This window comes from Dermacentor variabilis, chromosome 7 (genome assembly GCF_050947875.1).
Source record: "Dermacentor variabilis isolate Ectoservices chromosome 7, ASM5094787v1, whole genome shotgun sequence".
Lineage (NCBI taxonomy): Eukaryota > Metazoa > Arthropoda > Arachnida > Ixodida > Ixodidae > Dermacentor > Dermacentor variabilis.
Genome location: NC_134574.1, coordinates 164,691,652 through 164,710,101, shown reverse-complemented (window position 1 = coordinate 164,710,101; position 18,450 = coordinate 164,691,652). Strand labels below are relative to the sequence as shown.

Here is an 18,450-nt window from a genome sequence, read left to right as displayed (position 1 = left end):
TGCTGTCACTGCTTTAAAACTTGGATGAAATTGTAACATTTTTTGACCGGGCATGAATCAATATTGTGCACCATATAAGGACTGCAGATTCTAAGTGCTGTCATACCGAAGCAACTACAAGAGTAGGAGGGTTTAAAATTGAGCTTGTTGGTGCATCTTGAAATTTATTTGGAAGAGCGCTAAACAACGAGAAAAAGAAAGACAATATAAGAGTGCACAAAGGCGACAAAACTGCACCTTTGTGTTGTCTTTCCTTGTCCCGTCATTCAGCCCTCCTTCAAATAACTTATATGAGAGTAGGTTTGTAGTGTAATTAACATGGGGTCAATCGAAACCTTCAACAGGAGCACGAATAATGCTGTGCTTACCGTTCCTGATGCTATCTCTCTGGTGTCCACTATAATCGTGATGGTGTTGTCAATATGAACCTAGAAAAAGCATTCAGCATTACACTCCCTTTAAAACACGACAATATAAATAGCGAAATCGATCTATATTACTACAAGCAAGTTATGTGCCAAATCAAAAAGTCCTCTCAACTTCTTTTGCAAGATGTACCTATATCGTAGCCCAAATTCAAGCACGCTCCCAGCATGCTTCTACAAATCTTGAAACTGCAACAGCATAACTAGAATTAAAAAGTGCTTGTTAGACGAAGTCTAAGATAAGAATCTTTTAAGGGTATCAGTGATTAAACAAATAGGTACCTATTTTTTGTAATCTTCGTAAATAATTTGAGGCCCCAAATAAATTTTCTGCTGCCAACAGTTGGCAAGTTTAGTTTTTTGTCTTTTGAGGGAAACGTTTTCATTCAACTCAGTTCAGTTGTTGTGCAACCGCATTTACACATTTCACAAATATCTGATCAGGGAAATTGAAGATAGCACGTTAGCTGAACAGGAGTTATCTCCAAGAGAGTTTGCTGTTTGGCTGGTTAGTACGTGGTACATATTTAGAATGGAAACAGCGCAGGGATGGGACAAGAAAGAGAGATAGACGATGTGCGCCTTTTCAGTGTTTCCGTTCTAAATGCACGAGTCGTTGTCACGGCACACTTCACTTGTGCCGCTTTCAGCCAGTTGCAGTCAAACAGCATCAGCGAAGCATACCTGTGCTGCTTCTACAGATGGCTGGCAGACAGCGTCTGCTGAGGGGCTTGTCTTGTCCAGGAGACTTGCCATGTGCGTCCTGCGAAATTCCTCCTGCCGGATCTTCTGAAGTCGCAGTCGCTCTTCCCTTGACAACACTCTGGAGGCTCCCGACGTGGATGTTGAGTTGGCCACCTGGCTTCCTGGAAGGTCAGCTAGCGCGCAGCCAGATATCTCAGATGCAGTGGTGGCACGCCTAGAACTTTCCAAAGCTGGCTTGGCAAACTCCTTGCCCTGGTGTTTGCTGCTGACAGGACTGTCAGTGGTATCTTTCTGGCTTTTCACGTCAAAATTTGTGCGGCACGACTCCTCTTCACTGGTGGAAGACATTTGAATTGTCCTCTTGCGCTGCCTCGTCTTCACCCGACTACGCACAGGCAATTCTTCTTCGAGCTGTACCCAGAAAAACAAGACAAATATGACAATTGTGCAAACATTAACAGAGTGTCATAACACAATGCATGATCCTGGCTGATGGCATTTAGTGAACTTTTCAACGTTAGTGCCCCACGACATTGAGCTGATGTTCAAAATTTTGACTGGTTAAAAGGTTACTGTTCTTCATTGTATGCACACAAACAGGCATACATACTTTATGAAGCGTCAGGTGGTCCCAAAGTAGAAACTGAGTTTGTGCAAAGCATAAGCTGATGCCAGTTTTTCTATGTACTGCTTTCCGTCATTATGCTGAGCATCTGCGATACATGTAAAAAAAAAAGAACAATAGAGGCTAACCAGCAAGCATGCTTATCAAACTGATGCTGCTCTTCTTGCATGTATGCACTCCTCCCATTCTATTGCAATATGTTTTAACCAAAGCTAGTTGAGCTGCTTACAGGATCTCAGTGAAGATTAGCCATTAACTGGCTGGCACATGTTTTGCAGTCACATTAACATAAGTACTTTTGACAGTGTCGGCAGATTAAACCAAGTCAGCAATTACAACCAGCACAACTGCATCACACAATTTACAACTGATCTATAATACACCAGAAGCTCCAAGCTGCGGACATAGTGTACATAGTGTACAGATCCCTGTGGGCCACAGTGCAGCATGTTGGCTGGTGAAATATGGTCGACCAAATGGTTTAAGCAAGGTAAAAGGGGAAACAAGGTTTTTGCAATGAGGGAACGGCACAGAAATGTGACGAAAACGCGGTTCCCCTGTAGTGATGAACAACCAATAAGCCGAACTCAAAATGGAACAATGTCTATACAAGATCGCCTTGTGGTTCACTGCATGCTTGAGAACTCTGTTACAGACTACTAATCATTATAACTAGGCAAACAAGAGAAGCAGGGATAAGATGTTACCTTCTCAGATGCTGAGGAACTCAGCTGATGTAAGGCCGAGGAGTCATCACTACCTACGCAGAAGCTATCTTGAACATAGTCAGCTTCATCTTCAGACACTGCTTGCGAAAACACCTCAGAGTATCGAACATGATTTGCATGACCTATTTTAAACTTGGCAGTATTGACTGGGCTACGAACTGTCTGAAGGTAGAGGGTCTTGTTTGGCACTGAAATTAAAAAACAAGGAAAGAAGTCCCACTATGAGTTAGTCGGCACATTTTAGACTGGAATCGTCGAGTGTGTGCGTATGTGTTGCTACTCTACCACTCACATTTTGCTCTGGCTCACAGAGATGAAATTCCAGCTGTACAGCAATCTGCTTAAGGGGAAAAGTGTTCCACTCAATTACTTAACACCTATGCTGAAACCAGCTAGATCTGGTTTCTAATACACTGGGTTTCCACATGTTATCTAATACAGTCAAAGCTCAATATGACAAACTATTGCATATAATGAGTAAGTCTAAAACATTTCGAATCAGCGTGTAAAAAATACATGCTTATGATGAATATAAAGTAAAATGAAGGCATTTTTGTGTCGGACATGAGTTCGATTTGGCTGTACAGCGGAATGTGGCATTGAACATCCTCATATAAAGGACATGAGGTTCTCCTAACGCAAAGTAGTGTTTCAAACTCATACGACAGCAGCAAAGCAGCTCTCACTTACATCAAAATAAGTCTGGAACTCAACACACTACAGAAAGAGTGTCACAGTTCGGCTGGAACAACAAACTGTCACCCATCTGAACATCCTGTAACCCTTTATCTAAATTTCATTGTGTGCTTGTTCCTAGAAAACAGTTCCTTTAGTCAGATGGCCAACAGCTTCAACCCACACACCCCTCCTCCTTTAAAAAAACACTAAAGGAAGACACCAAGTTCAGTTTATACTGATGAAGCAGTCTTTTAAAACTCTATTTTAATTAATGTCGCGGTAATAGGTTGATTATTTAAGAGAAAATAAAGGTTAAAGTTCTATTATTTGCATTTCACAGCGAAACCTCAGGGCCGGTAAGTCATACTGGTGTCAAGAATTTCAGGGTATCTTCTTTTATTTTTTATTTTCCCACATTTGGGTCGGTGTGGCTGAGTAAATGTTCTTGAAAGTGGCTAAGTTTAGACTTTGGCACCTCTGGAATACAATGTAGTTCACCTCTACCAATAAAGAAATGACTTAGGCCCGAGCAGACACTTTCAGTATCCACGATATCCCGAGGAGCCAGTGCAGGAACTTCAAAATGTGTACACCAAGATTTCAGTTAGCTGTTTCTGCCACCAGGCTTTCATTTTTCCATCTTTTCTGGCTTACCAAGGCTGACATTTTGCATACCACTGGAGTATAATGTTCAAATAATTTGTAAAACTCACTTTTTTTTTACAACTTTGAAAAGGCTTTTTTTTTTTTTTAACATGAGGTCCTGACGCTGTTTGTAAATGCTGCCAGCTTCACTGTGACAGCAAGAATGGAGCAAAATCAGGTACCACACCTTGAGTCTGGTCATCGATGAAGCTTTCATCCAGCTGATCAAGGCTGCTGTTCTCAGACTCATCCGATGAATTGACCACATCAGCCGAGACATCTGCTTCGCGTTCGATGAAGTTGTTCTTCTTTTTACTCTAAAACACAACACAAAAGCAAATGTTCATGGAAAATCTGTGCTCAGATAATGTTCATAAAAGCAAGCTGTAAGAGCAGTCATGAATAATGTATACTCAACTGAGCTCTGCTTTGGTTTCTTTCTTGTAGTAGCCCTGTTTTGTGGAACTGTAATAACATAAAAGCGTTGACAGTGACTAAAATGTTTGGCAAAAGAATTATTCCCCACATTGCCTTTCTTTGGGTTAGCATGTTAAGAGAATACAAGGGGAACATGCTCACCCATTTTATTATCAACTTTTTGTGGCCTCCTTTTCTGTGTTTGTGCCTGTTTCTTGCAAGTGAGCACTTGGAAGTCATCGTCGCTGTCATCTAAACTTCTGCCCAAAGCTCTACGCTGAAATCAGTTGTAAACAAGGCGAAATGCTTTTCAAAGTGGAGGAATAATGATGACCAGCTCAAAAGACAACGTTGCTGTACAGACCAAATTCATCAGCACTGCTTTTGGAATTGGGAACAGAGACCAGATTTATGTAGGTAAGCAGCAGAATGTGATGCCAGACAAGTTTTTCAAATCTTTTTATAATTTTTCATTTAAGAAAAGAAAAGAAAGAAAGAAAGAAAGAAAGAAAGAAAGAAAGAAAGAAAACACACTTGTTTGACCTTGCAGAATCATGGACCACCTTTCATTGAAGCTGTGTCTTCCAAGCAGTTGCATTAAAAAAATTTAATTTCTTGTAGTTAAACTATATACATTGAATCTTTGTTTGTATATGGCTCATGATACGGACTCCATTTCCTGCAAGTTTAAACTCAGTGTTGCGGCACGTTATCCCAGAACACCGAGAAAACACACATATAGTGTCAGATTGCAGTGATGGTGACGAACAAGAAAAGTAGCAAAACTACGAGTAATGAATTTAACGCTTTATTAGGCGACCCTGTGCCCAGAAAGACAGTTGACACTCAAAGCACAACAAAAGCGGTGAGCGCAGTCGCCGATCGTCAAAATTTGATCACCGGGTCAAGTGCCCGTCGGCTTTTTATACATGACTCGTTATAGATTCTAGCGTACTCGCTGGTGCTTATGCATGTTCTAGAATGCACAACACTATTTGCATTACACATGCAATCTGATCAGACAAGGTTCCCTGGCTATAGAATCAACGACAACATTCGAGAGAGTTTGGATGCATGAATGTGTGACTCGTGCGGAGCGATAATCACTGTAATAGTGATTGTACACTGTAACCGGCCAATCACTGTAACAGTGATTGGCCGGTGAAATACAATCACCCAAAAACATAAACAATTTATAAGCTTGTCAATATAATGTTTTCGAGCATTTACAGTTGTGTCAACAGCTTTGATCTAAAATGTATATGTGAATATTTCAGCTTGCTGTTTCTGTAACCTCAACAACAAAACATAAAAGACATAAATCATCACAAAACAACATACCCGTACAGCAACTGGTGATGATTCGGACTCTGTTGATGACTGGGACAAAATTCGCTTTTGACACGGCCGGTGTCGTCTTACTTGAACTGGGCTGTCATCACCTGAAGTGCATTATTACTGTGCAGATGAAACTTGACAAACCACACGCCATGCAGGTCTGCAACATTTCTAGCAAGAACCAGATACATTTCCTAGCTTACAATAAACAAAGCATATTCTTACCATGAAAACATATTAAAATTAGTTTACTGGCACTTTCAGGAAAGGTATTTGGTGTGAAAAATGTTGCCTGAAGTGTAAAATATACTTTTTTTTCTCACCTAAAGTGAAATTCAACTTCTTGAAGTGCAACAGGAAATTGGAAAATGTTGACTTGGTCACAATATACTCTCAAGATAGTCCCATGAAAAAGCGAACTCCTTATATAACGGTGGCCACTACTTAGCGATGCAATGTGTTCTCATTGGTGCATTCATTGAGCGTCCTTTGTTTTATCCATTAGGTCCTTTTTCTGGCCCAACAGTCCTCATGGCGAGGGCCTTCTTGCCTCACTCAGTAGCCGCTACTATATATACTAAGTAAACTACTACTGTATTACCACAGCCACAGTGCAAGTTACCAGTACAACCTAGCCTGAACTCACCAGAGCTGACAACGTGTGCTGTCTTGTTTGCTGTGCTACACATGATGGGCTTGACCAAAGCCACGGGAATGTTCCGAGATTGTGTCATGCCACTGGCATTGAACATTGTTGACGAGAGCGATGTTCTGCCTTTCTGCGTCTGTGTTGAAGTCTTGACAGTCGTTGCAGGCTCATCCGAGCCACTCCCAGAATCAAAATCACTCCAGTCAACGGTTATCTCAAAGGAAGGGCGCTTGGAAGCAGATGATTGGTTTGGATCAGGATCGTGTTGACCAGCTGAGAAGCTTCTCGTGGTACTGCTTTTGTCCTGAATACTTGTGTGAATTGAAGGCAAATCTTTACCTTCTTTCAGGATGTTACAACTTTCAACTTTTGTCATTCGTGAAGTGCTCTCATTGACTGTATTCTCTACTTTCAAGCCACTTCTGCTAGAATCTTGGCATCCTTTGATCAACAGACTCTTGGCACAGCTATCTGTTTTGTTCCTAATAGCAGAGAGGTTACCCAAGTTCGCAGACGAAGACTCGGTTGCTCGAGAGTCATTGCAGGAAACAGTAGGCTTTCTCGTTGCCACACTTTTGGTTACAGCGCTAGGTAACCTCTCTGCAGACAGGCTGCGACGAGAAACAGGATCTCCACCGTCTCGTGCCTCTTCGGCAACGGAGTTCTCCTCGATGAAGTCGCAGAGCTCGGTGATTCCCATGTCTTCACACCTTCCCTCACCACCCGAGTGGATGCTAATATCGGAAATGTGACCATCAGAAGCATTCTCAAAGAGCTCAATGTCGCTATCACCGAGCAGGTTCCAGTCACTATTATCCATACACTCAGGCATTGTGCCTCTGATGGGAGATGGCTCACAGATGTCACCGAGAACGATTGCAGCATCACCTGGGGACTTGGCTGCATCGACAATGCTTCTTGTACGAATTGTTCGGCGGGGCGTGGAGTGGGCAGGTGGTACAAGCTTTTGTGACAAGATCAGGATTGGGCTCGACGGTCTGACTCCCTCGTCATTGAGCTGCAAGTCATGCCAAAGACAAAAAAATTGGATAACAAGAACACCTTTGAAAACCTTTACACACCTTTACACAAGATTAAGAGCAAAGAGATAAGTTGTGGCCAGTGTGAGTGGTCCAAAGGCATTTTAAACAGTTCACATGAAGTCATTACGTCAATTTTTGATGCTAGGCTCGCACTAACATATTCACTTACACCGTGGCCGAATGCACATAAGGACAAGACATAAGATACAGGCAAGAGAATGAAGATACACATTTTAATTTTTTTTGTAAATATATAAAGCCATGTAAAAAAATAATCCACAGATGTATGCTATTTTGACAACTGATAAAGACATCCTTCAAAAGTGCTAGGAGTCCATTTGCTAGCTCACCACCTCGCTCGACTGAAGCAGCAGTTGCTGCTACGTTCTTAGTTACGCCTCCTATGCAGGCTGCGTTGCAGCAACACACTACCGGCTCGCACCGCTGCAGTCGTTTCAGCACAAAAAAGAAAAACAAGTGGCCGAAAATATGCCAGTGCCCCTTTAAATGAAGCTCTATTAGTTTCACAATAGCCAAGCAAGCGGCATCACTCGCCATTCAAGCTTCCAAGGTTAGCAGCACACATTTTGTACAAGCACTGCTTGAACATGGCATAACCTTTGCAATTTCCTTTGAATTAGTATTCATAGGAACTTCAATAAGATTCCTTATCATCTGACTCAACATGTGACGTGTTTGCCCAAGCACTTAGAAATGTGCACAACTTATGGTATTTTAGAAAAAGTAAGAAGAATCACCTTCAATGAGTCAGTTCTGCCTGTTGCCTTGTCGCACTTGGTGTCAAACAAATCTTCAGAAAACTTGCCCAGCTCTGCAGCTGAGATTGGATCCTGAGGTGAGATCACAATTGGATTTGGGACTGGCCCCTTCCTGTTATCGACCTGAAGTGAAAAACAGCATATGAAAAAAATAAGCATAAGATGGAATTATGAATTAACAGAAGTACCAGAAGTGACAGAAGCACCTTTGAGCATGCGTTGTCTTCAAGCATTTCTGCTTCGGAATTGAACAGCTCGTCACAGAAGCTGTCCATGTGGACATCTCCAATAAGGTCCCAAGCTTCCACAGCAGCTTGGCTTAATACTTCTGTCCGCCTCTCACTAACCTGGAGAGGATAATGCTGTTCTGTTATGCCAGTCAAGATAAAAACGGCCTCTGGCAATAGAGAATAAATGTAGGTACAGTATTTATACAAATCTTCCCAAGCCAGCTGAAAGGGGCAGCATTTTGCCCTTTGTATAAAAGGAAAGCTACTAAACCAACCTGGCATAGATACGTAAACTAGCAAACTGCAACTTGTGCCGGTTTGAAACATGCAGGTGTCACTTCACTGTACATCAGGAGAAATGCAAGCATGCAAAGCTGATGAGCTGAAATTATTTGCATGCTTTTAGTGAGCAATTATGGTTTGTGCCTTACATCTGAGTTCATGAGATACTTCTATGTTAGTTTAATCAATGCTGAAAAGCTGCAGTGATACAAGAATCAAAATACTAGTTCTCAATTTTATTTTTTCAAGCTTTCAAGTTAATTCGAAGAGTGAATCCAGGAATTAAATAGCTAATATCCTGCTGACCAGTGAATGCATCCTACTAAGTGATCACAATGGCTGTGCATGGGTGAAATGATCACTAAAGTGCAAGAGCTGAGAAACATTTCAAGAAATTGATGTACCTTTGAATGTGTCTCCTCAACTTCACAATCCCTTTGTGCAGTACGTAAAGGTTCTTCATGAAGGCTGTGGTCATCACTGCTAGGGCACTTTGCTTTGTCAAAGCAGTCATCCTCAAGAAGATCCTCTAGATCACTATCGACTTCCAGTTTTGAAAACTTAATTTCACTGCTCTTGGTTCTGGTCCCCGACTTTGGACATTCCATATCAGGCACACCACCACCACCACCACATTCCATTGTCTCAGGCATCAAATCAGAAACAGGCTTATCCCAAGATTTCTTGGTGTTCACTTCTCCTTGCTCAAGCACAATCTTTGCCATGTCAACTGGTGATAGCACATGACCCGGACTGGGAAATATGTCGACGTCCAGTCTTGGTGGCGTCCGAATCTCAACTTCCAGTAGATCTGGCTCCAACTCTTCTTCCTTCAAGTCCTTTGTGTCAACGTCATCAGTTTCCTTCATATCTATGTCATGTGCCTCTGAAGAAACGACCACTACACAGTCTTCATCTGCTTTGGCATCTTCCCAACAGTCCATTTCTTCAACCCTCTCACATAGGTCAGTCTCAAATGAAATGCATGATGACGAATCGTGAGTCAGAGACTTGTCCTTAAAGAAGTCAGTGATGACTCGTCTTTTCTTCTTCTTTTTCCTAATCTTGTTCGTATCTTCAGGTTCCCCCTGATCCATGCCAGGTGAGGCTACAATGTCTGGATGCTTGTAATCTTTGTCTTCCACATCTGTCTCTTCTTCACTTTTTTTGTTGTCTGCAACAACATGTTTGCCAGTCTTCTTGGTAAATTTCTTTCGCCGACCAGTTTTCACTGCATTGCCATCTTTGCTGCCCGTGCCAACTAAATCAGGATCAAGGGAAAGGCGCTCGTCTGATGAAATAACATACTCCATCTGAAGAAAGGGCTTCAGTTCGAGGCTGTACGCATCAAGTTCATCGTCGGCGTACCGAGTGTTTTCTATGAAGCGCATCAGGGCAACGTACATCTTTGTCTTACTCGAGTGAGCCACGTAGCGACTACGCTGTTCATCGCACTGCCACTGCGTCCAGTTCGACAGGGAGAGCCTTGGTCGCTTACTCTCGTCCTCTGCCACCGTTTTTTTCTGGAAAGGCAAGAAGAAATGCAGTGTGGTTATTAAATTGGCCCATGCCAGGCTGACCAAATATTAAATTCAGGCACACAACTAGATATGCACCTGAACACAAGCTCGAACAAGTATCACTGTTTTACTGGTGTTCGTTTTCACCAGATTACAACTGCTAGCAAGCTGTCGCTCGGTGCAAGAATTCTTTAACGTTGTCACAGATTCTGTAGCAAAGGATGCATGCTTGATGAGATTGTGCATACGTTGTGAATGATGTAGCACTTTGTTGAGTGCGCCTGAGGAGCAGCGATTTATCTGGAATTTACTATGAGTCATGTAAAAACAGCAGATCCACTTTGCCCCGTTAGATCAGATTTTGACGACTGATGACTGCGTCTGCCACTGTTGTGTTTGGAGTGTTGCCCCTTTTTCTAAGCACAAGTCCAACCGAAAAAAGAGTTTGCTCACAGTTTTGGCACTGTTTGCTTCATTGCCGTTTTACAACATGACAGCATTACATACAAGAAATCTAACAATCAGCCTCTTCTGAATAAAGAATACTGTACGCTTGAAACATCATACTTTCAGAAGTGTGTTCAATGGGGCTGGTTGGTTCATCTTCAGAATATCTTTGTTTTTATTCATACTTTCATGCAACTTTGAGGAAGCGGCCAAATTCATTAAATGGAAAATTTCAGGATGACCTCCATCAACACTTCGTTGATTCACATATGAGGTAGTGAAGATGGCCGATTGCCATAGCTAATTGAAGGTGCTGCAGATGGTGCTATGGAACATCATTGCAAAGAATTCTTATGTTGTTGCAGAAGTGTATGTTCACAAACGATCACACGTAATGTTCACACATAAACGATCACATGTAAGAAACTGTGTCTACAATTGTGCAGCACACTGATAATGTTGGTATAATGCTGCCAGCTCCCTTACAGGATTAGGTCACCGTGATGAAAGCTAGCAATCATAATCAAATGTTTTCGGTTGCTCCTCTCATTTTCAGTTAGATTTAAGAGTCTAAATTGAGGTTCCAGTAAATGTCACCATGCATTAGGCCTTATGAATGCGAGAACATATACCAAAATTTCTTAGATTAAAAAGGACAGAACACCAACAATCCCAGAAAATCATGACACATGACTGGAGAATTTCAGAAATGATTTCGTAGAAGTGACAAGCAAATCTGGCTTCTTTTATATATAGAGATAAGAGATGGTCATTACAGTTAACACAATGCCACCTACCTGTTTTGATGGGAAATTCCGAAGGCTCAGAAAACGTGAAGGAGTCACTGGTGGTAGCACAACTGTTGATAGTGCCACCTCGAAATGTGCCTCATAGTAGAGTTCTTCCTGCTTGTTTAGTGCTCCGCCAGACTTCTTTTGTTGCTTGCCTGCAAAGAAACAATTGGCTGTGTGAAACCGTAGTTTATGCAAAAAGAAAGGAAAAGGAAAATAGCAAATGACTAGCCAGCATTTCATGCACCTGACAAACTGCGCTGTAGAAAAAAAAAAAAGAAAGAAGAGAGAGAAAGAGCAGCTCTTCACGAACATGCTTGCACAGAAGTCCTAAGGCACCATCATAAATGAGGTACATAATATAATTTCCAATAAATCACAGCAACATGTCGTACAAGCTTTACATAACTTTTTCACTACTTAAAGGCTTGGAGAGAGGTGTGTTGTGTGTTCAGGAATTCGTGGGCTCCCACTAATGAATGGCACACTGACTACAATATGGGAGAATTCAACCAGTTTAAGCTGTTTACTTACATGCTTCGTTACATTTTTCTCAGGCCCAAAGACATTTCACAGGCATAGCCATGTTTTAAGCCAGTTGTTGTTAAAAACTTGAAAGGAAAAAAGGAAAAAAAAAGAAACAATTTTGGGTATTCTGCTTAGTAATGAAGGCAGCATCTCCAGGTACGCGGTGTAAGTGTCACCCCATCTTCCCTGTAAAAAATGCTTTTGTAAAAACACAGAGATGCAGGTGTGACAACGTGTTGTAGGTTGATTTTGATTTTGCATTTGTATTTTCTTGTCAACTCATGGCATTCAAAACACTTTTTGTGGATGCTACTCATTGTAAGCGGTGACACAACAGTCTAAGTCAAAGGTGCCAATTTTCAGATAAGCTAACACAGGAATATGCTTAAACCACTTTTATTGAGTTCAATATGCATCCAACTTTATACCAGGATGAATATCTTATTTAGAAACTCCAGAGTTAATTTTGAAAAAAACTGAAGGTTGTGTGTATTATAATGTATCAGGGCATGCACAAGTATCCTCATGCAGGTAAATGCAAACAACAGCTTTCAAGATGATGCAATGAATAAAACCTTTAAGAAATGCTTAGGCAGCCAAAGCTTTTTTTCTTTTTAATTCTTGGTCATAAAAGTCCAAGTTTGATAAAACACGGCCTCTACGAAAACGGCCTTTTAGAAAATTGTGAAGTGCTGACTTACTTCATTCACTTTAGGTGCACAGGAAAGAAAAAATGAAGATTAAAAAAAAATAATAAAACTGACCAGTAATGAAGTTCAGAATAGAGCGAGTTCCTCTGCCAGAGGCCGCCGTGCTCTTGGCGCTCCGGTATTCAGGCACCGTCATGTGCATTCGATGGCAGACTGGATTGATGCCGCGCGGAACCATCCTCGGACTCGCCTCGTACAGGTTCCCTAGCTGCCTGCCGCTGGTGATGGCACGATGGATGTTCTGCTTCTTGTAGTTGCTTTCCTTGTAGGCCTGTAAAGACCGCATATTCCAGCCAGTTGCATTGTAATTGAAGAGAGGTGCTATTGGTGCCACACGACGCTTCACTCGTGACAGCTGCACAGCAGCTCTTGACTGACGTGTAGCTAATAGGAGTTTGGAACTTTAACAAGGCTCTTCTTATAAAGGCAACTATCAACTATACCCCCTTTTATATATAGCAGGCAGCACTGCAGACAGCTGTACGGGTAGCGCAGCCAGAGAAGTCTCACAATGCATGTTTCGTAGTGCAGTATTTTTTTTTATCTGTGATTCTTTCAACAGATTCACTACTTCACATACAGTAGAACCTTGTTCATACAATCACGTTTTGTACGATTTCTGAGCGTCAATGTTCGCAATCAAGAATGGAGAAAATGACCCAATACACTTACATTTTCTGCCGGTTAATACATTCGTGGAAAACAAGATCTTTCAGCACTAATGTTCAGTATAGTTATTGCCAAATTACCATCGTATGATATGCTTCTCTGCCACTAGATCCCGTGTTAAACAAGGAAAGGTGCAAGGCATGTAAGGTTGAGAGCAGTGGGATCCTGTAATGACAGCTTTCCTGCAGTGCTCGCCTGCCCGTGTCACATCAAAATGCCGCCACACACTCTGTTTTCTATTCCGGTACAAGTAAATCCCCTTGCGGGTCATCACACATTGCCATTCACGGCTATCGCCGCCACCCCATCACGATAAGCATTTTCACCAATCTGTTTCACAGTGCGTGTAACGTAGGAGGCATGCTGCACGCTTTTAATAGGCGATGGCCCAACCACACTGCCATTCCCTACTGTAGGTGTCGCAAAGTCAGGGTCATGTTTTGCTCTGGCGCATCGTTGCATCATATTCGTGCGTTGCCCACCAGCTCAATTTCGTTTCAGTTTCTCATCGCCGTTTTAAAATGACAATGTGCGCGTCGGGTTGCTCAGGCCCGACCAGATCGCCAGAGGTCGGTGTCTCGTGCTGCAACAATTTGCACAACAATTCACATTACGTAGATGTGAACTACAGACGAGTCTGCAGAATTTTTTAGTGACTTCGGATCGTACAATTTCCGAGTTCGTACATTTTTTCTGAATTTTCTTTTACAAAACGAATGAACAAGATTCTACTGCATCACAACTACTACTTGTGGATGCAAGATTATGCCAAATCACGTATTACTTATGCACATTTGTACATCTAGTATTCAACTTACAAGGTTTTGTCGCAAGTGCAAGTGGTGCGCTTGCACTTGTCACTGACACTTGTCAAACATGTCACTTCGGCTCTTTGGTGATAAATAGGTTCAAATCTGCAATGCCTTCCATGTAATAATCATGCCATGTTTTGTGACGTAAAAGTATGAGACTTACTTTTATGTCAAATTGCACAGTGCATACGCGCACCTTTCCTGAATTTTGTGATACACTATTTCTTGGCTGCAAATGCGAGCAGTCTGAGAAGCCTTTGCAGCATTGCCTACCAAGAATGAAATGGAGTACATGGATCAAGAAATACAATGTTCATCGTAATCTCAGTCATGGTCAAACAAGGGCTATCTGAGGTTGGAGCCTTCCTTGTTCAACCACTGTTGATCATTTCATGTCCGCATCATCCTGTGAGCCTCTGTCTCATTTGCACAACTCTCATAGCGACATCATTAACCAAGCATGAACAAATACGCATAGCAACTGCCCATACAGGATATTTCACAGAAATTATCAAAACCAAGTGAATGAAATTCTGCCACAGAGCCATTTAAGCCAGCAAGAAAATTAGTTTGAACGCTGTTATTGTTGCACTGTTTCTCCTATGGCACTTGATAATGTAATTACTTATATGTTATTTTGCATTAATTAAGATTTTCTGTTCCGCACATATTCCTTGCACTTGAGTTTTATTTGAATGCTGTGCACCAGGCAAAATTCAATGAGCAGGTAGTACTCACTGATGCTAACAAACAAGCAAATTACCATATTTTCCAGTTTATAAGTTGCACTTTTGTATAAGTCGCGCCCCTCTCAAAAAGGCAGTTTTTCCGGGTAAAGAAGAATACATAAGTCGCACCGGTGTATAAGATTTTACCCGCTCATTCTATAAGCAACATAAAAACTCGCTGAGGGTGAGGTCGTGAGAAAGTGTGACGAAAACACATGCTTGCAGCTGCAGCCACCTCTGTACACATCCTGCAGTAGGCAGTGCTGACACGCGTTCAAGCGCCTTCCAATGTCTAGACAATAGCTTTCAGAAGCATTTTATTCCAAGCTTACGTGACGGTGTTTAGCCAAAGTCATCAAAGTCGTCCACCTCAGAGTTGCTTACAAACAATACAGCAACTTCAGGTTGGAGTACTGTTGGTACATCACTGTTGTCTTCTGACCCACTGGTGGAGCACACTGGAGGTTTTGCGCCAGTCCTGGATCATTTTCTCGTTGACTTTGAATTCCCTCCCTGCTGAACAGCTTCCATGCTGCAGTGCAAATTCAACTGCGCTGCACACAGCTTGAATTTCATGTCGTAACTTCACCGACTTTGCTTCGCATGCGGCGCCATGGTTAGCGAGGCTGCGACGACAGACACGAAGTGGGCAGCAATAACAGCAACGAGTGCAATGAAGTGTAGTTGCTGTGCATGGCAGAAGGTGATGCATGGTGGAGCGTCATTTGATGCCTGCTTGATACAAAGGGCATGGCCATAGCATCCAATCTGATTTCGACTGTATATATGTCGCACCATTCTATAAGAAGCACCAACAAAAAATTCAGAAAAAGAAATACACGACTTACACACTGGAAAATATGGTACTCAAATATTGACTCCAGAATTCCTTGTGCTGTTGATACACTGTTGTGAGTATATTTAGAATATCAGAATCAGACTCAGTCATTGTTCTCCCAAGATTTGGAACACTATGGCATGCCTCATAACCGGATTGTGGCCGTGGCATAAAAAAGCCCAGAATCAAATGAATTTTTTTTGCTGCAGTAAGTAAATTGACTGTGTCTGACTCTATGGTTGGTTTTCGTAATTAGTCTTAGCGAACATTCTTTTTTTGCCACTGATGAGTATTTGGCATTTCCATGCAGGTTGTAGAAAGTCCTCAACATCCGTACACTCGATGCTGAGCTAATAAACACTGATTGGCGGACTGATTGATTCACTGATAGGAACGAGTACGATTTTATCAAAGTGCACGTCACCTGTTCTTCCTTGCCCTCGGTAAGCAGCACAACAATGCGCCCTTCACGCTTCCTTCCCGTGCGACCCATGCGTTGCACAAGGCGGATCGGGCTTTTGGGTGCGTCAAAGCAGACGATCAGATCAATCTCACCAATGTCTAGCCCTTCCTCTCCGACGCACGTTGACACGAGGACGTTGTAACCACCCTCGCGAAACTTCTTGACAACCTGAAAGCATGAGGCAGGAGGCAAACCAAGGTATAAGCATCAGTGCTTGTATTGAAGCTTGCTATTCCAGTCTGAACTAGTTTTATGCTCATTGAAGCAAAGTGATGATTAAGTAAGGGAAAGTACAGCAAGCACTACATTCTTGATCTATGACTTTCTGGGATACATTCCTTTTTGCATAACATAATGTCCAGCACGATGAATCACTTAAGTTATAGGCATCCAGCCAATATGCTTTGGAATTATGCGACATGAAAATAATTAGAATAGCGTTGTTCCCTTTGTCTAATCTGCTTACCCTGGTTTAACCAATCAATGTGAACTGAGAGTGACATCAATGAAAATGACTGATCGAGAGTACAGCCCCAGATAATCCTTTACCAAAGAGTGTAACAGCAGATGGTTCGAGCTCTAGTCCGCCTACATACCTGTAAATACGTGTAACAACGCAGTAACTGTACACAGTCAGTTGATGTGATGATGTGTTCAGAACTCTATGCCATCGGCTGGAGCAGAGCAAAAGATGAATACCATATGAATGCCTGTAGTAGCTGTGTCTGTGTAACAGTCAAGCACCAGCTCTTCATGAAAATGTTAAGAAATTTTTTCATATTTTACACCTTTATAAGACGTATCCCTAATCTTCCGAAATGACAAAAAAATGGAAAGAAATGTTTTACCATAGAGATGTCAACAAGTACAGCTAATCTGTATTGGATGTAGTGATTCTAATAGTAATGATACAACTATTCGTTCTGCACTTTTCCATCCATCTCAGTTTGTGCGAGAGCAAGGTGGCAAGAGAAAAAAGTAGATGGGGCCGGGCAATTATACATTCACCAACCTTGTCCTGTTGTCACATTATCCCACTGCTAAGCATGCTAGTAGATCATTCTACACCTAAATACAACCTAGGTATTTTTTTTCTACAGATTTGTGAATAATGAGCTACCATCGATCCCATTTTCGCCTTCTAACCTGATGATTCATAGTACCACCAGATTTGCGTTGAATAACAATTTTCTTTTACCAAGAATCCGTACTAACTATGGTAAACAGACTGTAGAATTCTCTTCCATATCAATATGGAACACGCTTCCTTTCACAATAAAAAGCACAAGATCTTTATCACATTTTAAAAGAGAACTAAAAATGCATTTTTTATTGACAGATTAACGATGAAGATTACTGTAGTCGGTCATTGTTCACTTTTTTCTTCTCTTTTTCTTTTTCCTCTTTTATTTGTTATTGTAAATAAACTGCTGGTATTTTGTTCGCGCACGATTTTGCTGCTACCATGAGATATGCTAAACCTTGTTATTTTTTGCAATCAATCATGTATTTTGTTCTGTAACCGTTCTTTTCTTGTTGCTTGTATACTTCCTTACTATATGCTGTTGCTGCTTTTAGATGTTAACTACAATAACTATTCTTGTACAGGAGGTCCCGATACAGTCTTTGACTATGGGACCTCCTTCTACATACTAAGTACTTGTAATTGTGACCCAACTTCTAATAATAAATTTTTGATTCTGATTCTGAAAGCACAGATCTGATTTTATTCCACAACTCACAGGCTTGGTAGACAAGCCTGCATCATCGATGCAAAACTTGTGGAATGTTTCTAAGTATACCACAAGGCACACTTTTAGGGCCGGAAAATGGTAAGGAATAGTGAGTGCATATTATTCAAGCAGGTGTAGCTTGTTTCAGTCCGAGAGTCAAAGAGGTTTGTATGTACCAGAAGCTGCTCCTTCTGGCTGAAGCCCTTTGCTGTACCCGCTCTTTGGCCCACAAAATTCATGGCCTTGACGAGCGGCTGGTGGCGGTTGAGTTGCACCGTGATCTCCTTCACACTGTCCCGGTACTGGGAGAAGACCATCACACGGGTGCCTCCCTCTGGTAAAGACATGCGAGCAAGAGGCCATGTCGAAGTCACTTTGAGTTTTTCGCTAACAACCTTAAGGGCCACTTCTTTGCTCTGTCCTTGTGCAAGTTTTACACTGTTTATGCAGGTGTGTTATCTTCTCCTTCCCCTTGTGGTTGTAAAAAACAGTTAAACGAAAAAAAAAAAAGGAAAAAGGGGAGATAACTGATGCTGTTAGAGTTGTTTCTTGCTTCCCTGTTGATATCATGCGGACATGTGTAACAACACACCACATTTTGCAAATCAATAAAGCCAGTCCGGTGTTGGCTTGTGCTTCCTTAATACGAAGTGTGATACAAGTGTGT

General features: G+C 41.8%; 1 protein-coding gene across 3 annotated transcripts in view; it reads right to left on the bottom strand.

The window, feature by feature from the left end:
- The window catches only part of Fancm (FA complementation group M), a 44,216-nt gene that overhangs the window by 11,591 nt on the left and 14,175 nt on the right, over positions 1-18,450 (bottom strand). The window contains exons 8-22 of one of the 3 annotated variants that reach the window (XM_075700111.1): positions 17,960-18,117; positions 16,012-16,218; positions 12,595-12,811; positions 11,309-11,457; positions 8,949-10,067; positions 8,239-8,379; positions 8,012-8,155; positions 6,208-7,228; positions 5,565-5,665; positions 4,386-4,500; positions 4,225-4,271; positions 3,994-4,123; positions 2,463-2,671; positions 1,110-1,541; positions 369-428 (exon numbers count right to left, since the gene is read on the bottom strand). In XM_075700111.1, coding sequence (XP_075556226.1) covers positions 369-428; positions 1,110-1,541; positions 2,463-2,671; positions 3,994-4,123; positions 4,225-4,271; positions 4,386-4,500; positions 5,565-5,665; positions 6,208-7,228; positions 8,012-8,155; positions 8,239-8,379; positions 8,949-10,067; positions 11,309-11,457; positions 12,595-12,811; positions 16,012-16,218; positions 17,960-18,117 — 4,250 coding nt within the window. Of the gene's footprint in view, positions 1-368; positions 429-1,109; positions 1,542-1,740; positions 1,844-2,462; positions 2,672-3,993; positions 4,124-4,224; positions 4,272-4,385; positions 4,501-5,564; positions 5,666-6,207; positions 7,229-8,011; positions 8,156-8,238; positions 8,380-8,948; positions 10,068-11,308; positions 11,458-12,594; positions 12,812-16,011; positions 16,219-17,959; positions 18,118-18,450 lie in introns of those variants that run through there. The other 2 variants (XR_012829716.1, XM_075700112.1) reach the window with 2 other exon arrangements.